The 26,584-nt window shown below is 41.6% G+C and overlaps 1 protein-coding gene across 2 annotated transcripts in view; it reads right to left on the minus strand.

Moving 5' to 3' along the window:
* LOC118117698 (protein kinase C alpha type) overlaps window positions 1-26,584 on the minus strand; it is a 134,796-nt gene that overhangs the window by 43,033 nt on the left and 65,179 nt on the right. For both annotated transcript variants that reach the window (XM_035170178.2, XM_035170168.2), the window contains exons 4-8: window positions 16,512-16,623; window positions 14,433-14,561; window positions 2,436-2,592; window positions 1,918-2,052; window positions 1,377-1,470 (exon numbers count right to left, since the gene is read on the minus strand). In XM_035170178.2, the coding sequence (XP_035026069.1) occupies window positions 1,377-1,470; window positions 1,918-2,052; window positions 2,436-2,592; window positions 14,433-14,561; window positions 16,512-16,623 (627 nt within the window). The remainder of the gene's footprint in view (window positions 1-1,376; window positions 1,471-1,917; window positions 2,053-2,435; window positions 2,593-14,432; window positions 14,562-16,511; window positions 16,624-26,584) is intronic.

Here is a 26,584-nt window from a genome sequence, read left to right on the forward strand (position 1 = left end):
AAACAGGGATGCAGCGAATTGGATGAAGGAAAAGAGGGAAAGAGTCGAACAAACTGCCACTAAAAAAGGGACTTGTACAATGTGTGTTTGGGCGACATTTGATAGTTTAGGATTTACTTATGATATGTTGAGATGATGATCGTCTGATAATTTTCTGTTAACCATTAAAGAATTGTAATGGGTAGCATTTCATCACATTAGAGGAAAGAGGAGAAGGTAAAGAATATTTACATTTATCCTCTAAAAAGTGGTTTGGTTAAACTTTAGCGTGAACATCAGCTACACTGACTGGTGGTGATTTTTGAGGAAATAAAAAACTCAAATCTGACAATATGTAGGTTTACAATTCTTTTTGAGAACATTACAAAGATCATTTGAAAACTGGGGGAATTCAGGGAACTCAAATTCAGTCTTTATTGCGGCAGCTTGTGATACAAAGACCTGCAAACCACCTGGCAAAAAACTGCTTATATATAAAATTTGAATTGATAATGTGTATTTTTCAGTCTGAACACGTCTGTGATTATTAACAAACTGATGATAGAAACTGAAGAAAAAAATCGCTTAAAACAAGATACATTATCAAAACATCTCGTCGCTGAGCCACGTCTTTGTCAAACGTGTCAGTAGATTAAAAGACAGCGGTCGGTACAAAAGGTGACGCATCAAAGTCCGTCCTTGAGCTGCTCTGACTGAACTCGGAACAGGAATCTCTCTGATGTGAGATCAAAATGCTCACAGTCGACACATCACACACTCTTTTCATTGAGGAAATTCATTCTCCAGCGTCACCTGACCTTGGGGCGAGGCAGTGTCTTTAAAATGAGCGGCTGTTAAGCTGAGCAGAACATGGGACCAGTCGATGATTCTGATGGACGCACTTGTTTTTAAGGTTTGGACGTGTGGTCATACTTGGAATAAACAATAATCCCATTAAGACGTGGAGTATTCCGATCTTACACATGTATACACATTATTCGCAGTACTAGATTAGAGTATTCGAGTTTTCACAGCAGTTTGGGACATCAACATACAACCTACACCTTGATGACACGTAAACATTTAATATGAATGGAATATCCTATTAGAAACCCATGTAAACACCATCATCAAAAGAATGTCTTTTCTGAATAACGACAATAGAATATTAGAGTCTATATAAACATAGTCAGTGACTGAGTTGCCATGTCCTCACCAACACTGAAAAAATTCATTCGTCAACCAAAACAATAATAATTTAGACTGAGCGAATAAGAAACTGTAGACGTCATATTGCTTATGTGCTTTTTGATCCCGTGGGCACTTTAGACAACAATTGAGTCAAAAAACGACAGAAAAAAGAGGCACAGTTGAGATCATTTGCGTGCGATGCTCACCTCAAATTTCTGCCTCAGTTCCTCATTACCATCATCCTCCTCTGAGATGGGAACGTTGTAGTATTCCCCCTCCTCCTGGCACAACAACTTATACCTGGAAGAGCGAGTCAAGGAGAGAGGGAGAAAAGAGACGAATAAACACAGAGAAATACTGTCGGATTAATAACTTCTGTGCCCCTATTCGGCTGTTCTACTCTTTCCCTCATCTAGACCGTGTAATGGGCCTGGATATACTGTGTTGTGCTGGTGTTAACATAATTTAATAAAACATAATTGTCTGAGGCGTATTCAAAATCAATATTAGTTGCTAGAGAAACATTTTCACAGCTGAACAATAATTTGTAAGAAAATTAATTCTGACGATTTCATGTGTTCAAAAATATTTCGTTTGCAACAGGGGAATATTTTGTACAGAATAAGAATACAGGGAGAAATGAGCTATTTGCTGAGTGAGTTTTTAAATTCCTGGTAACTTCCCCCTCCTTGAATCCTACACTGTGCAACTTTAAACAACACACAATGACAATAGTGTTGATGTTACCAGCCACAGACTGGAGACTTCATGAGCTCGGACACGCCGAAAGAAAGGGCTCCCATGAAGTCATTCCTGGTGGTCCGGTCCCAGTCCCACACCTCCACTGACAGCCTGCGGTCCTTATCTGTAGGTTTCAGCTTGCTGTGCAGCAAGGGGATGGCATCATGGTTATTACAGAAAAAACACACACACACACATACATATATACTGTATATATATGTATTTATATATATATACTGTGCTGGTTAAAAAACTCTGCACTTCAATAGATCATGTTATTATTATCATAATTTCATTAAGTAACCAATCAAATTAAACTGGTGATAGAATACTAGTAGCAGCAACACCACTATAAGCAGTGGTAAGAGTGTATCACTGGCTTAGATATTAGAAGCAGTAGAACAACTTGTTTAACTTGTTTATCCAAGCACTGACATTGAATTTATACTTATATTCATTAAGCCACGTTAGAAAATAAACAAAACGCGCCGCAGGCTGTAGGTGCCAACAGCTGATGAACTCACAACTTAAAGGACTCGTTCCATTTGGGGTTGAGGTTGGAGCGGATGGTTTTGGTCTTCTGCTTGGTCTCATTTTTGGGGTCTGGTGTGAGCTTCAGCTTGACGTATGGGTCAGACAGGCCGTTGGGGTCCATGGGGATCATGTTTTTGCCTTCACCCACTGATGAAAACAAAGAACACAGGGAAAATTTGTCTTGAGAACCATATAAATGTAGAAAAAATGTAGCCTGCATCAGGGACTCTGTGCAACACTTTAATTTGCAATCAAACTCTTATCCCATTTTCATCACGTATCCCAATATCGATACAAAGATACTGATAACTGCACATATAAGTATTAAAATCATTATAATTATATCGGATCATTAGTTTGATCCGCACCAAATCTCACCTGTTCATACATGTTGGCACTCTACACACGTCTGTTTTTTTCATTAAGATCTCTGCATTATTTCTTGAGCAATCCACATAAATGTCAAAGATAAGTTTTGTTTCCTTAATGAAATCCACTCAAAAAGTATGGCCTCTTCCTTGGCCCATACCCCCCCCCTTCATTTAGCGTATTCCCGCTCACGATCAAACAGCAATGAAAACTTTCAAATCTCTTTGGTCAGAAGCAAATACAGATGCTTGTCTATGAAGCAACGGGAGAACATCAGTAGATCAACCTGCAGGTGCTCACAACCCTCACAGCCTGCGAGGGTTGTTTATGGGCAGACAGCCACGGAGGAAGCTGTGCAGGAAGTGTTATGAGAACAGTGATTCAAAACTGCAGGGTGTGTCAAGCTTAAGTAGGCGAGGACTCTCTTCTTGTCCTCCTGTATTTAGCTGCTCAGTAAACAACGACACGCAAGAGACATTAGCACTCCATTAGTCCTGTGCATTGGAGCTGTGCCCACACACACACACACACACACACACACACACACACACACACACACACACACACACACACACACACACACACACACACACACACACACACACACACACACACACACACACACACACACACACACACACACACACACACACACACACACCCTTGCCTGTACTCAGATGCACACAGAGATACTCTGCGTTTATCACAGAGATACACTGCGTTTATACACTGTGCTTAGCTAGGCCTCGGCCCCTGGAGACCCCTGTAATATCTCTCTCTCTCTCTCTCCATGTGGCCCTGTCAGTCTCTCTGCAGTGGTGCCCTGAACAGTGAAGATGATAAATGACCTTTGACCCAGAGAGGAAGGTGCAAACGCAGTATGTTAAGACTGCCTGAGTAAACTGCCAAAAATAGTATGGATAGGATTAAGAGGGATATTTGAAGAAACCCAGGGAGGGATTGTCACGACTGAGTTAATTAAGTAGTTGTGGTAAAACTATACAAATACAGTATTATTGTGTTTCTGATGAGATCCTGTAAAGGTTATACAATAAGGGGAGAGGTAAATGATCCTCCATCCACACATCCTACCATCCATCTATCCATCCATGCATCCGGCCATCCTTCCATCCATGCATCCGGCCATCCTTCCATCTATCGATCCATCATCCATCATCCATCCAGCCAGCCAGGGTATCAGGGGGGCTAACCCAATCTTAAATGATCATACTTTCATCGTATTAATACTTATTTAATATTATTGGATTAACTTTTAAAGCTCAGAACAGTCTGACCCCGGGTTTTATTAAGTAGATACGATGCTCCAAACCGTAAGAGTAACCTAAGCGTCACCAGGCTTTTGCCATCAGGGCTCCGAGACCCTGGAATTCCTTGCCTGACAAAATTTGACCCACCAGCACTTAACCTGTTTTAGAATCATTGTTGAAAGCCTTTTAACACCTGCTTTTTAACTGGTTTAAACTGTGCTGTTTTTTTGTAATTTAATTTTATCTTATCTTTCTAATTTTAGTTTTGTCTTGTTTTGTTCCAGGTTGTTTTGATCCCATGTATTTTGTAAAGCACTTTATACCCTCATGTAGATAAGTGCGATAAAAATAAAGTTTTATGATAATTAATATTAATTTGCTTCATGACTGTTTTATCATTTCAGTGGCTCACTGGTAAAACCTTCCATGCTAAAGTGGCCTCATTTTACTTTCAGTGTGGTTGCACCAGTTGAATCAGACGACTGCCTAATGAGCCAAGATTAAATAGCTTCCCATTGTTTGCCTTTATTTTCAGCTCCTGTGGTGCTGAGCAATGTTAGCGAGGTGTGAAGTGAGATGAGTGATGGAGGGAGCTGCACGCACACACACACACACACACAAATACACAAACACACACTGTGAGAAAAGAAGGTAAAAAGAGAGCACACAGGAGGAGAGCGACAGGCAGACAGTAACAGAAGTAGCTCGAAGTGTGGGAAGGTATTGAGCGATCCTAGGATGTCAGCCCACTGCTCTCTCAGAAATCCTTTGGAAAAGTGTAAAGGCACCAAAGAACCTACTTACCTACTTTAAACTATATTTACACTTGACTGCACTCTAGTATGGATGCACTCTGCCGCATACAAGGAAAGACTGAAACCCAGATCTGTCTTTTGGTGATTACTTGTTGTTCAGATCAAATTAATTAAACCTTGCTGCCTCCTTTTCATTCCCAGCCCTTTTAATTTCACTAAAAGAGGCCAAATGAAATAGAAAATAATTTGTTAAGTGAGCTTTATGAGGGATGGAACATTTTGTTTGTCTCAGATGTCGGTAGCAGGTGTTTGCAGTTTTTGGAGCAGCCATGGGATGAATATTTATATACATATTAGAAGAATTACTTTTAGTGTCAACTTTCAGTAGAAAGCGTTTGGTCTGACTGTGTTCAATCTGGGTGGAATAAATCTAAGCAGACAGTCACCAAATTTCTAGTAGATGAGATAAGACAAGATGCACTTTTGTTAATGCTACGTAGAGGACATTCAAAATTGTTATATTTAAAAGAAACTCTATATTACGTATGCACTGTAATATCTGATATAATGTGTTGCTTTACTTCATTTTTAACCCACTGCTTTGAATATTTAATTTGCTGGCACAAGGTATGTTTGTATGATGTTTATTACAAAGCCCTGTCAAGACAAACAAGACACATTGCGTCACTGGCTTTTTTACTTACGCAAGCGAACATGGAATAATATCAGTGGTCATGAAATAAAAACGATTTCTAAATATCCTTACATAATCATTCTTTTAGATAACGATTCTATCCAGGAAAAGATGATCCTTGTGTAATGAAAATGTAAAACCCACATTCTGGGTTGTTGAATGTTTCTGGGATGAAAATAAACTTTGATCATAATATCATGTTATTGTTAAGAGACCATTATATTAGGTTATACAACTGCAAACTGTACTTCCCATCCTAACCAGTAGGGGGTATGCTAGACCGTCTAAATACAAAATGGCTGGCAAAGAGCCTTTCCATGCAGAGCACTTCATGGCATAATCCAAACAAGATGTGTGTGAAGCAGTAGTAGTAGTCGTAGAAGCTCTACAGCAAAGACAATAGTTGACCGTCACATTCATCTGTGGTGTTGACATGTCTTGGTTAACAGCTTAATATATTTTTTAAACTTTGAACATGAATAATGTTTTTGTGCTGTTTTGGATGAACAGTACATTTTAAGTGTTCTGTGTGTACTGGTGCAAACAGAGAGTAACACTCAAGGGTGTGTGTGTGTGTTTGTGTGTGTGTGTAGGGGGGCTTTGAATAGTTGCCTGGATACGGGTCATCACAACTATCCTTGGTTTGCATTTCATTAGCAGCAGCAAGAAAAGCAAACATGGTGCCGCTTCTCCAAAAAAACTACTTGTTGAACTTTCATTTATCCGACTGTGCTCCAAATAAAACTGACCAAGTCCCTGCAATAATAAAAAACAGATAATACAATTAGTGTAGGAAATCTGAGCCAAGAGGAACAAGCATCAACAATTACAGACATATGTCGTCCTAAGACCTACCAGCTTTGTGTGATCCAGTTTCTGATGCAGCTGAGTTTAACTGAGCTTTCTGATTTCACCCTGTGATCCTGAGCCCCCAGGTGGCAAACTGTTCTATGAAGACTCACTCCAGCTTGTAGAGGAAACAGTCACATGTAAGATGCAGACATGTAAGTGTTCATATACGTCTCTACAGGACACGTGGTGCTTATGTGACATTAAGACCGGACCCAATTGCGTAGTTTGCCTACAGCTCAGAAATCTCCGGGGCCTATTCAGAGTTCAGTGCATGTCTGAAAGCAGCTCTCTTTCTGCAGCTAGCAAAAGTTAAAAAGTAAGGAGGGGAAAATGAGGCGATGAAAAGCAGAGGCATATGCTAAAATGGCATGAAGGGCGCCATGCGACATGCTGAGAGGAGGGAGCCGAAGGCAGGGCAGCGACAACAAACTGCAAATTCCAATGATATGACTTCTGGGAGTCTGGTGGCGGAAACCTCACAAGTTCAGCTGTTCTATGACAGACACTGAAAGCAGGAGAAAGTCTGCGGATATCGTGACGGAGGCTAACTGGGTTCCTACCAAGATGTGTTATTATGTCATAATGCCAAACATAGGGTTTCTGCAGGTTTCATTGTGTTAAATCTAAGCCTTTCTAAGACCATGATGAAATAAATCTAATACCTGATTTCAAGTATGATAAATAAGAAGGACTATTAGGGTCCCATAACTATTTACACATGTAGCCGATAAGAGAATAAACCTCAAACTGCCATGTTATCTCACTACATGTAAGTTATCCATATTCTAGTGCATTTTAGTCTTGGCTAGTGACGAAAGCAAATAAATGTCTAAATATGAACTAGAGTGTCAATAATTAAAAGTTACCTTGAACAGTAGAATGTGAGGTTTTTCAATCTATTTCTTTTCTATATTCAAGCCAGTGTGATCTTCAAGGACCCAATTTCAGCTATTTACGAGCTGTTTACTTCTTCATGGTCTGTGTTTCCTGCACTGTAGAACTGGGTTAAGTGTGTTTCATGATAATATCTGACAGATTGTGCAGTGTTACTGTGAGCAGAGCCACAGTACTCAGACAGAGAGCCAGTCTTCAGCTCACACTAGGTGACCCTATACCTCAAAAACGAGGTCAGCCATGTTTGTTCTTCACCTCCCTGTGTATACACTGTCTATAAACCTGAACCCACCAGTTTCACTCTCCACTCTCTCTTCTTTGAAAGCCCACTACTTAAATGTTGGCCAGCACGACTGTCTGCTAAGGTAATATTACATCAGCTCAAAGGCAGATTAGTACCATAATTGCATTGGTATCTTCTTCTCTATGTATAATCATTCTTTATAATATTGAAAATAATTACAGTACTACTCTGATGTCACTGATTTAGCTGTGGCCAACTTCCTGCAGTGGAGAGGCGCTGGCATCGCTGCCACCACAAGTGCTGTCAGCTGCTCCATCTTAACAGATTAAATGGAAAAATGTAAGAATTTAAGTACGAATTTCTCTTGGCAACAGACCGTTAGCTTCTCCGCACGATGACTCAGATGCTGCATGGAAATGGAAATTACTGTGAGAAAAGGCTGGCGAGGGGAAGCAGTTGCATAGAGACTGTGTCATTCAGCTCACCGGGCAGTGATCACCAATTGGCAGCCCGCAGCCAGCATCCAGCCTTGGTCCGACACCAACTCTGCCTTTCAGCAAGTCCTCTTTACAGGCAGGATATACTCTTTGTTTGAATGACTTACTGGTTACATGAAGGAACATAGTGACTGTGGAGATCAGCACGCAGCACAGAAAACAGTGTCCTGATCAGGGATTTTGAATATATTCACCAGAGCACATACCACCGCTAAGGCCCCAGAGTCTCCTTAAATTCATAAATATCAGTCAGTGAAAAAAATTCTTGGAACGCTCCCCTGAGCCACATCTGCAGAAAATTGAAATGGATATTTCCCTGACCCATACCACATCTTTCCACCAAGTTTCATGGTAATCCGTTCAGTAGCTTTTGCGTAATCTTGCCTAGAAACAAAGAAACAGACAAGTGGACAGGGGTGAAAACATCACCTCCTTGGCGGACATAATAAACCTAAGTGGGGACTTATTTGACTTTTTACTGACATGTTGAATCTGATCAACCAGGAAGAAGGATGTTCTGTCCTGTACAGCAAGTCTGTAGGTTCAAGCCATTTGTGTCCACATGCCATTACATGAAAACACACATACACAAATATACAGGGCAAAGAGACACACACCCTCTCACTCGGCTACCTGCCCACTAATACAGTCACCGCACACAAAACCAACCACATTCCTCTACGCTCATCTGTGGTTCAAAGGCAAAACAGGCCGTGCACATGTTTGTTTTACAAATATGTACAGAACAGATTAATTTCTTTTACAGAATTGAGAGGTAAAACCTGGCAGCATCCACCAACAGTAATTATATAATAATTTGACGTATATAATGATCTTAATCTTATAATGAAATTCTAGATTACAATAACAAAAAAAAGGGAGAAGATTTAAGTATAAATACATATCCTTTAAGGGTTGTATAGGGGGTGGGACCAATCCTAGCTCACATAAGGTGAGAGGAAGGGTACATCCTAAACAAGTCGCCAGATTATCACAAGACCAACAAACAAATATTTAAATTTAGCGTCTCCAATTATTCTTAGCTGCTGTGTTTAGACAGTGGGAGGACGCTGGGGTTTCGTTCATCCAGTCTGGTCATTTTGTGACAGTGGGTTTTTTGTATGACTGTATATTGCAGAAAGTGTATCGGAATTAGAAAAATGAATGTTGAAGATATTTCTTTTGAATACAACCTTTGACCATTTCACAAACACGAAAGCTGCTCTCATTCTGCTCTCCTCTCTTTCACAAGCACAAGATTCTACCATTACTAGTTCAATTTTCACCCTGTGTACAGTTGCGCTGTCAATATGTCTTTCTGATTTTACATTTCTTGCATTTGTCGGGTTACATAGTAATAAGAATTCATCAAAGGCCGCAGCAAAATAGACCCAGATCGCTGCTGCAGCTCCATCAGCCAGAAAGAGTCAGTACACCTCCAAAAGGTTCAACAGTTAAAGTTGGTTTCCCTGATCCGCCCACGTCCACAGTATATCTTATCCAAGCACAGATCCGATCTACACACACCTACACTGCACCTACACGTAAGAACACACAGCGGCGTTAATGTAACAGATAGCAGAGGGGAACATTTGGACAAGGAGGCAAGAGGAGGAGAAAAAATCTAATGAAAAGGTTAAAGCAGAAATAATAGGAGAGGAGGGAAGTGAGAGCAGAGGACTTGCTAAATTAGGCCTTTCTGCAGAACTGGGTGAGTCGACAAGGGAGCGGAACAGAAATGTAATTATTACCACTGTCTCTCACACACACTCCCAAAGGATCCGCATGCAGGGATGGTGCGGGCTTATGGCCGCACAACCATCCAGACACAGTGATGGAGGAAAGTATAGATAAAAGAACGTGGAGAGGTGCCCCTCTCCTCCTAAGCAGCTGTTTGTACTCAAAAGAGTCATTGAACAATGTTGTTGCTGAGACAAACAGGAGGGAGGCTTCCTCAGCACCAACAGACACAGAGGGGAGCTGTGTGTGAGCAGGAGTAAGAGGCGGAGGACAAGGATGGTGGGCTACGTCCCCTCCCTCGCCACGGACACAGGACTTGTTTGTTTCGCCTTCAGCAAACACACATTCTCACAAGTCCTGCTTATGGAAAGTGTACAAATCTCCCTCAGTGTTTCTGAGTAATAATTTCACCACTGCAGCGTCTGTTGCCAGAAAGTCTGCTCGTCTGTCCCTGTTGGTCCGACTGGGATTTGTACGTGGGCTCAGTTCAGCCACTCTGTCGTTGACCCTGGGCCAAATGGTGAATCGCCAAACAGAGTGGGAATCACTCTTCACTCAAAGCTGAGTAGCCTATGCATTCATTGTGGGATTGTTTTTGCAATCACTAAATAATTTCTCTTGAATTATATGACACTTTGCATATCCTGGACATTCGATGTGTATTCATATGTTATGCGTTTTTTCCCGATTTGTGCGACAAGTCTGTCAAAATTCCACAATAATACAACAATAATATGTGTGGGTGCATTTTCAATTTGTAGTGGCTTAGTTGGCTTGGAGGCTGGTCTACAAGAGAGAGAGTTGAGAGACTAAGGAGAATTATTGCTCATTATAACTGTTTTGAAAAGCAAATGCTGTTGTGGTTAAGATAAATGGAAAAAATGTAGGTCCAGATCCAAACTAGAGGGATGATGCTTTTTGGAAGAAGATCTGCTCTCCTCATTCAAACTGCTTTGTTTGATACATAGAGAGTAAAAACAAAATCCTGACAGGATATTGGGATATCAAGCAGGTGTTTTTTCACACAGATGCTTTTTCTTCGTCAGAACTAGAGATTTGTTTCAAGACATTTTCCTGTTTCAGAGCAAGAACCATGATCAGTCTTGACCATGTTAAATGAAAGTCATGATACATAAGCCATTACCTTTTTACAATAGGAAAAGTAATCAGATTACTTGCACGTTACTCGGTTACAGTCAAAAGTTACATTACAGTTTAACATGTGAAAAGCAAGACAGGGTGGTTTTGAGCATTCAGCATTCATCAGTTTACATCAAGCTTAGCCCTGGTGTATACACATTATTTACATATAATACAAATACACAGTCAAGCACACAAACACACACCCTAATTGACAGATCACACTTGTGTCTGTGCACTGATCCATGTGAAAATTATGTAGTTTCCTCCTGACAGCCGTCTACTGCACCTTCTCGCTTAACTCTTCACCATGTAACACAATTCTGTTTGGCAGGCTGTCTACAAGGCGTCTGCAGCAGCAAATGTAATCTGTGATACAATCTGGACTGAGTGGGCTGCTACAGCAGCTCTATACACACACCTACACATACACGCATGCACACACACACACACACACACACACACACACACACACACACACACACACACACACACACACACACACACACACACACACACACACACACACACACACACACACAAGAAAACACATGCAAATGATGACATGCATGCTGTGTCCACATCAGGAACATGCTGCTACGTATGACAGCAGGCTGTGGCTTTTCACTCCAAACACTACTGCAGGTGATAATGGTAGTTTCCCATCTGTGGTGCTCACAAAAAGACACACACATTCACGTGTACTTGTGCACGTACAGCTGTGAAGTATGCATGTGTTTTTCACAAGTACTGTACATGCACATCATTGTCATGAGTTGACAGCAGTCTGATGCAGCCAAGCCTTGTGTGAAGACAGTCAAATGAAATTCAGCTCCCTTCACACAGGGAGAAACTATTATCAGCTGCAGATGAGCAGCCTGTGAGAGATGAACACTTGAGGAGGTTTCACCAGATAGAGAGTGATGGAAATACAAAGTCACAACTCTTCAATAAATATTTGTGCCTCTGTTTAAACTGTTGTCTCCATTTATGTATTTCCACACTTGACATTCTAGATGTTACCTTGTAATAAACTATATTAAAGACCTAAAAAAGATTTACAGCATATACAACGACTAAAAATGTCGAGTTGAGCAGTATGTGTGAGTGTATTTTAGTGATAGAAACATTATATAACCAGCAGAGGAACATCATCTTGCTAAAGGTGAAAGCTGGATATCTGGCAAGACCGTGCATGATATTACACATCATCAATAATAATCAGTGGGTTGTGTAACCAGAAGTACCAATATTTTCCACCATATGAATTTATGTTTTAAATAGTGGCTAACAGCTAGAATAAATAACACTAACAATAACAATCAGCTTGATGGTCCAGACTAAGTTCTGGACCGATGTAAATGTCTTTGGTACATCGGAGATGTTTGGATACAATGACGAGGACACTGACAACTGCTTGCTGATTAGGTCTTTTCAGTCAAGACATAATCTTCCCTGATTCGTCAGGCTTCCCTCTTGGAAGAGGACAACCAGCATGAGCCTCGGCTACCAGTGAAGAGCGCAATCAATTACAAGTGTTGCTGACCCTGTGGTCTTTGCTAACAGCTGTTGTGCAGTTCAATTCTGTATTTTACAATTTTACAACTGTTTACATGCGTAGGACACAAGCTATTATTCCAGCAAATGGTCACATGACATGTGTTTTCAGATACGCCAAAGTCCTCATTTAAGAAAACCCAGTTGTATGGATTTGGCCTGAAATGGCTGAAGGTCCGGGCCAAACAAGGTCGGTGTGAAACAATGAGTAAAGATGCTTCCCCACTTTCCTGACCCCACTCACTCTGCTCCACTGTAGCAATCATTTGATGAGCGAGTAAGTCAGTGAAGTTCAGTGCCAGGGTGCTAAGATGCACTGACCCCCTGTTATCCAGCTAATTGAATGATTACGTGCGCCTGCTGCTGGCTCCCTGCCATCACTATTGTTCCAGCAGATCATCATTACTGCCAGGGGATTTACAGCATGCCTCGAAACACGAGGTAAAAGGGGATCTTACACTGAAACGCACTGCTGTACCACACTGTTTCCATCATAAACTCATAGGACAAACCGATACCAATACTCTTTGGAGTCTTGGCTTCATGTTTAAGACTTTTCACTCACAGGAGAATCAAGCCAGGGACTCTGATAGATTTTGCATGAAATTATCTCAGTTTAACAACGGCAGCTGGTCCGCCATTATTTCACCCTGGGAGGATTAGTCGACACAGGCTGCGAAGTCTACAATAATGATTTGCGATTTACGAAACGACACTTAAATCTGCTTCTGATTGGATGTATTGCCAAGGCATGCAAATGAGGAATAAGCGTAAAAGATGAGTAAACTAAACGCACATAAATGAAGAGCACAATTTGGGAGGAGCAGGTCGTGACACACATTTGACACTGAGCTGACATTTCACGTGCTAACAATTTGTGTTGTATAGAGACTTTTCACACAGACATGAATCTTTATCCGTGACATATACTTAAGTGTGTTTTAGGGCCGGGGATGACCGCGGTCTTGGGGGTCAGGAAACTCAATATTTTAAATGTTTGGGAGAATTACTTCAACCAAAACTTGATGTTATTGTATAGATTAGATGGAGATTACTCTTTTTTTGATTGTTCACCAAATGAAAGAGGATTTTTATCTGATCTGAATAGTCTCTGCAGTATCACATCACCATGAAGTAAACGCAGATCATAGGTATCTCATTACATCTTGTCCAGAGCTCGATAGGCAAAGACCAGGTTTCTCAGTAATTAAAGCAGATAGATTATCGGGTGAATTGATCACGTAGAATTTCCCTCTAATGAACAATGGGAAGACGGACGCTTGTAAAGCCACGACCCTGTTCACCAGCAGAACACTGGGAACCTGGTTTCATGTTATTCTGATGAGAAATGAACACCCAGTTTTCTATTTGCTTTGCGGAGTCAGTTCAGTTGCATCAGAAACTCCAGCAAACACAGAGCAAGTCGTGACTGTTTAAAAAGAGTAACAACACGAGGCCCACGCAGCAGAACCACACACCTCTGCATGAATACATATTTGGATCGGGATCGCCTTCCAAGTGTGTCTAACCGTGAATTGTTTCTAACAGGAGAGCGTTTAGCAGGAGAGGCTCTATCGATCCGTGCAGGAAAAGGAACTAAAGCCTTTGATGCGTACTGACAGCCACAAGGCCAGCCGTGCAGTTAGCAGCAGGGTTCACTGCATCACAAGTGGGCCCAGCTAAGGCAGTCTAATTCAGGTTGATGGCAGCAGGGGAGAGAGAGCGACCGTCTGAATTTGAATGTGTGAAATTACACAACCAGGGTTCAGAGGCAAGAAGAGTAAAACTGGCATAGGCTCATAATCGAAACAGAACAATATAATAATATTCTATAATATAATAATCTACACACACACACACATGCACTCACACAAGCACAAGTTTTCACTGAAACCAAAGCCAGTTCAGATCCATCCCACTCTGTATCTTGAACCCCATTCACTTCGGTGTGTGCTGGTAGAAAAGGGTGAGGCCTACCTGTGACCTCCAGCTTATCCACGGTGACCTCGCACTTGAGGAACAGACGGCCCCTCCTCTCGGTGTGGTCAGTTCCACACATGCTGGGCACATTCATAACACACTGATTATGGACGTTCATGTCACAGGCTGGAGGGAGATAAGAAGAAATCAAGAAGAAGTTAGTAAATAGTAAACCAAACACACTGCATCAGGGGTTTCTTTGCACTGGCTCACATACTGATTGTTCATTGTTCCTCATGAACACACCTCAACTGATTTATTGACACATTATTATAACGGCCACATGTGTTTGTGAGTTTAATTACCACCACCATGAGGTTATGCTTTCATCTGTGTTTGGTATTTTGTATGTTAGTTTGCAGCATTAGGCAAAAACTACTAGACGGATTACCATAAAACCTGGTGGGAGGATGCGGTAAAGGTCAGGGAAGAACCCATTACATTTTGGTGCGTTTATTATTGTGCTCACCAAATTTGTAATTAATGTATCCAGATAAAAACAATTATGCTTATTTAGGGGACTGATCTTTATGAGTGTGTGTAGTTTGGTGCACCTTGTTTGAATTTAAAGGGACTGTTGGGCCTTGGCGTAGGTATTCGCTCCTCTGAGACCACGGATTAGGACAAAACTTGGTGGAAGGAGGCAGTATGGGTCAGGGAAGAATTCATAATATTTTGGTGTGGATCTGGATTAGGGGGTGGATACATAGGGCAGTAACCTTGGCGTATAGGTTTACGCTCTCCAAACACCCTTCCTGCTTAAAAAAGCAATAATTCTAACAAAATGTCTTTTATTGATTAAATATCATCTCATAAAAAGCAATCTGTGCATGAAGCCATCCTCTCATGGCCTCATGCTCTAATACAGTAAGCTGCTTTGAAAAGCCTCTAGATTTACTGTACCTATATAAGGACATATTTCAATTTCATTTTGTGTATCATACGCGTTTTTCACAATATTTAAGGCTTGTTATTTTGACTGAAAGCTGGATGAGAGAGGAGATAACAAGGTTATGACCCAGATTCAGCTCTGTGATATCATGCATACAAGGCATGTGTGTCTGCCAGCTGAGCCGCCCTGTCATGCACTGGGGACAGTTTCCAGTGGTTACGTCATGACGCCACCAGGGGATGAAAAAGAATGAAAAGGGGATACGCTGCTACCTCACCCCTCCACGTCAACAAATACTTTTTTGTGCCTCACTGTGACAAGTCGATGCTGCTGTGCAATCCGACTGCGCCGTGATTAGAGGTTCAATTGATCTGCCAAAATAATTTCCCCGCTCCACATCTCTATTAATGTACACCCCGGAGGAATCATTAGGCATAACTGGTGGTCTGCAGTAGGTGGCGGATAATGCATTAAGGAGCTCGTTAGGGCATTCAGACTTTAATTCAACAACACAGGATTAAAGCCAAGAGGAGTGACGGAGGGATATTAATGAAGTCTCTGTACGGCTTTGATTCGCAACATAGCTGACTGAAAATAGGCAATGTGTGATTTTAATGAGTGAAAGTCAAGGACGAGGGAAACTACACGTGTCTGTGTTTTACAGAGAAAAACAGGACAGTGACCTGTAGTCAGTGTAGGATTCATTTTCCTCTTTTACTATTTGAGCATCAACCTGAGAAAAATCCTTTCAAATTCAATAGGGCCTCCCACCGTCGGTGCTCGGGCCCTAATTACAATCTAAACGGCCATTTATACTACTGATAAAGCAAAACAGCTGAGACTGAATGTTAAATATTATCTGACAGATATCATCTTTAGATATAAATGAATCTTGGAGCCCATCGGACCATCATTTGATGACGAATTGGCCTCTAGGAGGCAACGGTCAATATTTTGGGGTGTCCGGTGACAGTGGATATCTTTCTGACACGAACATTTCTCCAAACAGCGATACTGTTTGTAGGTGTCTTGTGTCCAGACGACAATAACAGCTCTCTGCATATGAAAGCAGATTCTGAATATTCACATGTAGCTGTTCAATACAAGCACATTTTAATTTCAAATGAGGCTTGTTTCTTACAAACTAGGGGGAAATGTTACAGAGACGAAATCGGATTACTCACTGTCACATTTCATGCCCTGGTGGATGAGGCCATAGAGCAGAGAGCCACAGTGGTCACAGAAGGTGGGGCTCCCATAGGTGTGGATCTTAAACTTGTGTTTCGTTCTGGGATCCTGGAGAGAGAGAAAAAAAGAGAAAAGGAAAAGAGGGATGAAAAAAACGTGAAGGAATGTGAAGAGCCAATCAGCGCTGTTAGATAAAGCTGTGAGAACAAATCTACTCGAATTAAAAACACAGGTTCATTACAGTGTATTGATTCAGAATAGGAAAGTGCACTGCAACAAGGGTTCAAATGATAACAATCGCCTTTGAAAATCTGTCTGTGGCTTAATGATGAAGAAATGTGGTTTGAAAAAGGAGCTTTGACTTCAGGCATTTTTTATGAGCTCTCTTCTCTGCGGAGCTTGTTTTTGTCTCTGTGCTGGCACCTTATAATGTTCTTTTATACTTTTATATGTTGTTTTATGTTTTTATGTCGACTTGCACTGCTTAAATGTTCATTGTAGCACTAATGACTGCAGAGGAAACAATATATGAATCCAGGGTAGGCTGATAATAAAGGTCTGTTGAATCTTGAAAAGGAAGAAAATTGCATGTCTTAAGTAATGTGATCTCAGTAAGAGGAAACTGTTGGATGTTTAAAGGTTTTGGGCTTAAATCCACAATTTAAAATGATCTATCCTCGAAACCTGGCCTCAGTCGATTAGACGGCATCCCTTAAATCCCTCACACACACGTTTCTGAAGGAGAAATTAAAGTTGAAATCATCCGACTGCATCAGAGAGAATCACGTGTCGACATAATCAACGTCACTCAGGAGACAATTCAAAGCCCATTGAGTGCAATCACTTCAGGCCAGGTTAAGGTCCATGGTTTAATTCCTAATCAGTGATACTTCTTTCCTTTTATCACTTGAAGGAGCAATGATCAATCTCTATCAGCCTTTTTCATTAAGCCCTTGTTTTTTGGGTTGTCTCTCCATCCTGCTCGACCACGTGGGCATTACGTAAGATAACCTTACAATGAATTGAAAAGCACCAAAAAAATACACTCTTGCAATTACATTATACATTTTAAAGCCATATTACAGGGTTATTGCACACTTAAAGACAGGAGAGTCTTGAGGAATCAACACAATCAAATATTCTATGTTATTAAAATTTTGTCTCATGTATCATTCTTCTTATAGCTGTACAGTTAATGAGTGTGAATAGTCATTAAATCTATTAAAGATTTCCATTCATCATTAGCCTATTATCCTAATTAATGCTCCAGGCTGGGTATATTAATATTATACTAGTTTGAGCATTAAAATAATCAGAGTTTAAGTATAACACTACTGAGTTTGTATAAGACTGCACAGCAAAGGAGTCTTTGGTTGCAAAATCACCTCTTTGTAAAGATAATAATGTGAAATCTGAATGATGTGACTATTTTCCTACATACAAGACAAAGTGCAGGACCATAATTGACACAATTTGTGAGTCCTGTAAGGAAAGGTTCTCCTTGGTAAGTGGTCTGCATTTATAAAGCACTTTAAACAGCTTACATTCACCAACTCAGCACTTTTTATATCATACATCGTTCACATATCGAGGGAACAGCCACCATGCGGACTGGAGGAGCCGGGGATCGAACTTCGAAACATCTGGTTTGTGGACGACCCGCTCTATTTACTGTTCCACAACTCTACAATATTCTCCAAACAACAGGGAAACAGGGTCACCTATCAGTCCTGTATGAACTCATAAAGTACTTCCAAAACCCCCCAAAACTCCAAAATCCGAGTCATGATCTCATTATCCCCTAAAAATATCACATTAATCAAAATTAATCCAATCTAATTAGTTTCGATAACTCTTCAAGTGTCCCCTAAGTCAAAGTGTATGAGGACAGGACTTAGAGTTTTAATTATTATTTTGAATAATACCAGATTTGTTCATAAATTCAAATCTATTTGAAGATTATATAGAGTTATTACCACCTGTGTGTATATATGCAGATGATCTATTATTGTATGTTCCTATCTCACCATTTTAAACATTAACACACTTGGCACTCCTTGATGATATACACAGTATTACACATTATCATGTGGCCTTCTAAGACAGCACTAATAAAACAAGCCGTCTATTGTGCTTCATTTACATTTGTCTTTCCTAAACACAGGCCTGGTATTTGCATAGTTGGATTCTTTCCCCCTTCCTAATAAATGCAGCACCCATCTTTTTTATTACCCTAGTCACCACTCACTGAGGCAGCACCCCTTATACATTTGGATACTCAAGTATGGCAAAACTCAGCGTGAAGGGTAATCTGTATTTACAGTCAGAGCAGACAGAGATGGAGGAGGGCACAGCAGATTTACGACAGGTCAAATAATCCACCAAGCTACGGCAGAGGAGCAGAGAACGACAAACCCGTGTTAACACATTCAGGGGCTGGTTCGGTGGATTTAGCAGAACCAGGAGTGTGACTCTAACTGGAAATAACACACTGTGCCACCTCTGGAATCACCCTGTTCTGCATTTGAACAAACAATTCCTTTCAGTAGCAGAATGGTAATGTAAAATTCATGAGCTGGGTCCATTTCATCCGGCACATTTACAGATGAATATAATATGATGTTAAACTAAACATATGTCTCTCTGTGCCAGCCCTACCTTAAGTAAATATGTGTAAGTGTTGAGTCAAGCCTGAGGGTATTTTCTTTTATGTGATGTGTTGAATAAGCAGTTGCCACCCTCTTTCATTTTCTGTAAAGAGTTGTCGATGCAAAACAGAGCAGACATACAGTATGATGCACAGCACGCATGAGGTTTGGATATTATTTGAATGTAAGTGATGCAGTAAAGATAAATTAAAATACCACTGCAGCACTTACATTACATTACAGTGAATGGTACCTGTCACAGCCATTCATTCATTTTGTCCACTCTAACAGCGGCTTGAGGAGAATATACTTGGCTGCAGGGAGAAGTGGAGGGCTGCCACTTTTCCAAGGACCTGTTCAAAGTGCTTTCCTGCTCAATCTCAAACTGTGCTGTACTGTAAATCCCTCGCAGATTTAGAATCATCCCTTTCAGTGAATATGCAATGAGAACATTTTGCAGACTAGTCCGTTCTTTCTTTTTCTTTTTTCCATGCATCTAGTTGAAAGAACACATTTCTCTGTGTACTTCCTGGAAACAGTAAAGAGGGAGAAATAATCTTTTTCCCAGTATCTTGAGAAAGTCTCAGATGTGAAATGGATGAAAAGAGCTCAACTGACCCAGTAGAAATAAATCATCAATAAAGGAGAGCGGCGCGTCTTATATCTCGCTGAGAGCTGACAGTATCTCACCATGCGGCGCCGCAGTGATCAATGCTGCTGTTTGCCATTTCACTGTGATTGACACCAGCCCCAGGACTAATGCAACAGGGGCTCCTGAGATCTGGCTTCCAATCTGTGCGTCAGCCTGCAGAGACCAACAGCACCTTTACGGGACAAAGAGAAATGCTGCCTTTGTCTGATCGCGTTTGGGATAAACCTGCTCTCATCTCAAACTAAAGACATGTTGGGATTCGGCTGCTGCAGATAACTTTAAATACGGCACGGCCCAAAAGTCTGAGACCACTTTCCCATTCCCTTGAATGAGACGCAATCTTAAGAGTCATCCAACGTCACATTCTGTATAAACACACATTAGATGCATTATTTAAGTCCTGGCTAAAAACTTTTTCTGCATATTTGTTGTATTGTAGCACTTTGTATTTTTACCATTTGTTCTCTTGTTGTACAGCACTTTGTAAGTTGTGTTGAGAAGTGCAATATTAATACAGTCATTATTATAATCAGATGTGTCACATTTATTTAAAACAATAGACAAATAGTTTGAAAACACATTGTTTTAATTGTATGTTTTCATGCAAAGATAAGGTAAATTACATCCATCTATACATCCAATTAAAAGCCCTGACCACACCGTGTACAGGCAAGCAGGCAGTGTGTTATTCAAGGACAGACAAGAAAACGAGAGAGGTAGACAGACAGTGGAGAAAGAGAGAGAGGGAGAGCCAGCTGCACTTACTCATGTCCACCCACACACAGCTGAACCTGTAGGATTATCATCTTGTTATCCCTCCTCCCCTCCCGCTTTGTTCCCACCATCTACATGAATGAGTGATGCAACTAAGACCCACATTCAGCTGCAGATGAATCATGTATTTTTATCAACCGTCACATCGGCTTTTGATGGAAGAAACGCGGCTTAAATGTTCCACGATAATGGAAAATACTCACAGTAAAAAAGGACAGAACGACAACAGGGCAAGTCGACACCCTCCGAATCGATAGCTCCATCTTATGCTGTGTCGACAACCATTTACATAGTTGCTGTAAAATATTCTACCTCTGGGGAACATGAATATCTGCACCAAATATCATGGCAATGTTGGGATATTTCTGTCTGGACTTGAGTGTTGGACCAACCAACATACTAACTCTGTCAATCCTGGAGCCAGTCAAATTATTTCACAAAACTCAGACTTGTCTAATTGCCTCATTTAGTAATGAATCAACAATCATTACAGTCATAAAGATCTCCTGACAAATGAATGACTTAATATGAACAAACAGCCCAACAGGTGTGAACTGTTTGCCTCTGACTGATTTGCAAGTTGCCTTTTAAAGATTCACCTGAGCGAGTTGCTGTGTGCAGAAAGTGAAACCTGTAAATGAGTGTAGCTGACTACACATCACTGGGAACACAAGGTTGTCCATTAACACATCCTTTTTCAGCGCGCAGTGGGATGGAAGGGTTTACCCCTGTGGCTTCTATCCTCTATTACAGCCTAATTAGGTCTTAATGGGACATTCAAGGCAGACTGGGTGGCGCTGCCCTGACAGAGCAGCAGGGGAAGCAGAGTGTAATGCCGAAAGCAACGATGAACTCAATCACTGGGCTCAACACAGGGAGGCTGTAGCGGCAAAACAAAGCTAGGGGGTGTTACATGTTGACTGGATGATGTAGCACGGAGGTTGCCCTTTAGCTACTGGTAATGAGGAGCCAATGGGATTGTCCAGATGTCACATGCACTGACATGATGAGTACTTTTGCATAAATAGAGGAGAATCTATCGTTCTTCGAGTAAAGTTTATTGTCAGTACAAATAAAGGATGGTGACAGCTGGATTGAGAGGCAAGACAATTGACAGAGCGGATCTCACTGAGCTCTATGAATCTGAAAAAAAAAAACAAGAAGCAAAAGTATTTCTAACTGACATGAAGCAAAAAAAAACTGCTTTTATGACAAAAGAAAAACGTGCATTTCCATGACAGGTGACAGGTAAACACTGATTCCCATTGTGTATCAATTAGTGAGGAAAGGAAGAAAAAGAAAATCAATTTTTCTTCAGGCAGCGGAGCAGAATCCCCCACTTCTGAGAAAGCAACAGCTCGACCCCTTGTTTCACAATTTTTACTCTAAAATGTTATCATTCACCTTCTCTGTTAAAATGAGAATATGCTCACGTTTGACTGTCACGTACAGTAGATTCACTTTTTTGTTATACTTTCAAAGTCAACAAAGAAAGACCGAATTGCCCACACAATGACGGAATGATATTTGCCATTATTCTTCCTTTATATGATGATTCTTTATATTTATTAGATATCTTCCAGTCGATTTTCCTCTAACTCAGATCCTTTAATGTATTTTACCATTTGTATCCCATAGTAATCCCAGGCACATGTGAAGTCAATGATCACAAACAAACAGGGGGCAGAGGGCTGATCAAATGACTGGAGGCTACCAGGAGATAGTGATGAAAACAGAAGCGCAGGGGGGTCAGCCCAGCCGTGTTAACTAATTAGCCAGACTCTTCAACCCAGCCTAATTAGCGAGGAGGACGCCAACCAGCCGCTGTTAATGAACAGCTTGGCAGTGTGACTCTGACCTGGCAGAGGCGAGGGGACTGGCAGGGGCAGATCATGTTCAAAGCCCATTTTATACAGAGATACCCACTAAACTGCTGTTAAGAACCAAACAGGTCAGTATGTTGCAGCCCCAGTGTGTGATTGTAGATAGCGTGTCGGAATCTGAGATGTGAGGTGCAACCCCCGCCCCGTCAATTCCCACCTTTACACACCACACCTTGTTGAACTAGTGAATATACATACATGTATCTCTACTGATCTGAATATATTTCTATTTCTATCTAAATGATTTTAGAAATCTCTGTCTGTCTGTGGCTCGTTTATCTCAAGAACTTTTCATTGTATCCACTTCACAATTGGCTATTGTGTATTGTTATGGTCCCAATGAAGTGCAGTGTTAAACTTGGTGCAATATGGACACATGATAAGTTCAGTTTGAATAAACTTAAGGCAAATAGGGGATCTGTTGCAGCGGCGGCTGAGACTCAGATGTTGGTGCTCACAGCAAAACCTTGTTCGTGACCAAGGCCACGTTTATGGCAACGACTACTGATTCTCCAGTTCTGGGTTCCGCGTACTGAGTCGAGCTTCACTGAACTTTTTAAATAAACAGGTGAACAGCTCTTTGTGCAGCAGCGGCGGTGCAGCTTCAGGGTTCTGGGGCCTGAGTCCTGCAGCCGGTCTTTACTTGCTGTGGCTCCATTACTGCAGGTCACTTTGACAGTTTCAGACAGAAAGCTGCAGCCAACATCACCACAGGCCAAACAAACAGGATGGTTTAGAATGGGCAATGCACTAGTAAATGTAAATGCAACAACTTTTATGCCACAGGGTTGAGTTTTGAATTCACACATTAGAACTGCAACACAGAAACAACCACAACCTTGCTGTTAACCCAACTTGTGCCTTGAGATGCAGACATTTATTAACATGCACTGTAAGTTTCACAACAGACCTTCAACATCGCAATAAAGGCTAAAAATGTTTTTTAAATAATCTGGACACAATGCTGCAGCAGCTCTGAACAGATGGCCACATAGTTTTATCTTGATTTGACTTGAAAGAAAAGTCCTGTGTGCCAGACTAGTACTGTGCTTGTTGCCTCTGTACCGACGAGAGCAAAATAGCTGCAGGTTAAAGTGGGAAGGTGCTTGTTTTTTAGGAAGCATTTATACGTGTAAACACAGCTGAACGAGAGAGGCAGACGTAAAGAGGGAAATGAATGTGTAGATTCTCTCTACAGTGTGTATTTGTGTTTGGCTGAGTCGTGACTCTTGACCGTATAGGTGTGAATGGTTGCTTGTTTCTATGCATAAGCCCTGCTGTCACTGATGACATGTCCAGGGTGTAGCCCGCCTCTCGCCCAATGTCAACTGCTATTTGATCCATCATCCCCCTGCAACCCTTAAAGGAATAGCGAGGAGATGGATGGATGTTTTCTTGAGTTGCAGTGGGCTGAGCTCTCGCAAATCAACTTCGGCCAGCGAAACAGCAGCCATTCATAATGGAAACAACCCTGATGGCTCTATTTATTTTTCATAGCATAAAATAAATATGGAATAACCAGAGTGGAGCAATCATCAAAGGGGCTGCTAGGCTCATTCAGTCCACCCGCATCCCACTGAGTCAAAAGAGTTCCACCTGGTGTGACATTTGCTGCCAGAGAGAGAGAGAGCGAGGGAGAGCGAGAGAGAGAGAAAATGAGATGTATCACTTCATCTCTGGCATAGCCTTCACTCACTTATCTCTTTGACCCATCTGTTCCCTGCAGCACTGAGGAAGACGTCTTCACAGTGATGCTTGCAGGTGAACAATTTCTTTAATAAATTACCTTCACTTAACATCCAGCATCAGACAATTATTGACCACCTTCAGACTCTCCCCTGAGTTCTCCCTCCCTCCTCCCTCCCGTGCTCATTCTCTCACCTAATACTCCCTCTTCTACCCATCATCCCTCACTGGGAGATGACATTTGAAGGGTATACACTCCTCGCTCTACTGTACTATAGAGTCATGGTCTCTTGTGGTTAACCTGTATATATACACACAGACATGTTCTATTCATGTAAACAAAATGCATAAAGGCCTTGCAGGGTGTGTTTCTTATACTTCAAATCTGTATGTTTGATAGATGCAGTGTTTTCCTGTTAGACAGTTTCCTAAATCAATAGCTTCAGCTGCAGACAATATGCCCACTGACAGAGATGACTGGCATTGGGAAGTGGGTCAGTGTGACGTGAAACCACAACAGTGCAATCTCACTCTCAGATAAAGACTGTTGCTTTGTACATCGCAAAATATGTTGACGAAGCACTGATAAACCAAATATAAAACAGGTTTTTCAATATCACCATAAAAAAATTACTTAAACACTTTTTAAGTAAACAGGTTTGGATTATTCGCGGCGGCATGGTGGTGCATTAGAATCCTGGTTGTGTTTTCTCCGTGCACACACACACACACACACACACACACACACACACACACACACACACACACACACACAGACTTTGCTGCTGGCTCTCTAGTGAAGCTCCTCAGCCTGCAGCTACGGGAGTAAAACCGGTGGTTACTAAGGTGAGTGGAGGCTTTGAAGAGAACGAAATGGAGCTATCATTTATCCAGACGTGAGGTGTTAGGCTCGGCGAGGTTACTATTTTTAGCATATAAATCACAACTCTGATTCCTCTTGCCCTTTCACTAAGCTGCTGAGTGCTGAGAGGGAGGGCAGGTTGTCACCACAGCTCACAAGGGGTTTCCCTCGCCGTGTGCCATCCGCTAACACATCTGTCTGCTGTAGCAGAGCGAGTAATAACAGTTTTAACCGCTGTCGAGTTTACACTGACATTTAAATGAACGCCATCTATAACAGCACTCCAGCTGTAGTGCCATTGTACCATGCAAAGTTTCCCGTGTGTCACCTTCATGTAGAGGTTTTGTGGTTGGTTGCTGTCACTTCAAGCTTTTTTCAATCCAAAATCAACATGTTTTATGATTGTGTGAAATAATCTGCTCAATCAAAGAGAAATCTCTCTGTGACCTGTAGTGGCAATTCAACCTGCATTTATGTTGCTCGGTATATCCATGAATCTGATATCTGAGGGGTGGATAAGTGGTTTGGCGTCAGCAGTAATGGGTCGTACTGGACCATTGTCGAAAAATCAAGATCGCGACTACGTTGAAATGATTTTCTCCATCGAATGGTTGGGCTCAGCCTTTGAGATATTGTGAGTTAAGATATCAGGAGAGAGCTCAGAGTAAAACCGCTGCTTCTTCACGTCAAAGGGCAGCAGTTTAGGTGGTTGGGAGTAAGGATGCCTCCTGGGCGCCTTCTGTTGGTGGTTTACCAGGTACGCCCAACCGAGAAGAGGCCCCAAGGGTAGACCCTGAACTTGCTAGAGGGACAACATATCCACATCTGGCCTGGGAAAACCTCAAGATCCCACAGAAAGAGGAGGGAAGCATGACTAGGGAGAGGGACGTATGGGATGTCCTACTTGACCGGCTACCATGGCGACCCGAGCCCGGATAAGCGGAAGAAAAAGCGTGGATGTAAATCTGTGAATATCAAATAGTTTCATGCAGCTGAATCAGGTCTGGGACGTTTCTCCTCAGCTCAAACCCCAAAATGCTGTACACAGTAAAAAAAATCGGTGGAATCTTTGAAATGTGCCATTAGTAAACATGTGGAAAATAAAAAATATATATATATAAGAAAGGTGTTGATGAAGGCACCCAGTGTGTGGCCCCTACCTCTAAATAACAGCATCCTAAACTCCTGCTGTGGCGCGCAGGCCATCACGAACCCCCCTGCTGTGAATCAGACCCACTTCTTTCGAGCAAACACAGACACACATTTGCTTTTGCACAACATGCAAACATCCTCTCAGTATGTTTCTAATATTTGAATTGTGCTGCTCAAAAGGAAAGCGCCAGGCAGAATTAAAAAAGAAACAAAACCCTCCTGCTTGGTTTGACACAGCTGGAGAAAACTAAGCTCCCCGTTCATACGGCACTTAGAGCGCTGCAGAGATGTGTTCCAATGCAATTAGCATAGCCAGACACACAAGCTGGGAGTGACATGCACTGGGTCAGGCGAGGACAAGATGGTCTGTCATGGTCTGTCACATCGGCTGAACGATGACTGCACTGCACCT

The sequence above is a fragment of the Hippoglossus stenolepis genome, chromosome 2 (genome assembly GCF_022539355.2).
Source record: "Hippoglossus stenolepis isolate QCI-W04-F060 chromosome 2, HSTE1.2, whole genome shotgun sequence".
Taxonomy (NCBI): Eukaryota; Metazoa; Chordata; class Actinopteri; order Pleuronectiformes; family Pleuronectidae; genus Hippoglossus; species Hippoglossus stenolepis.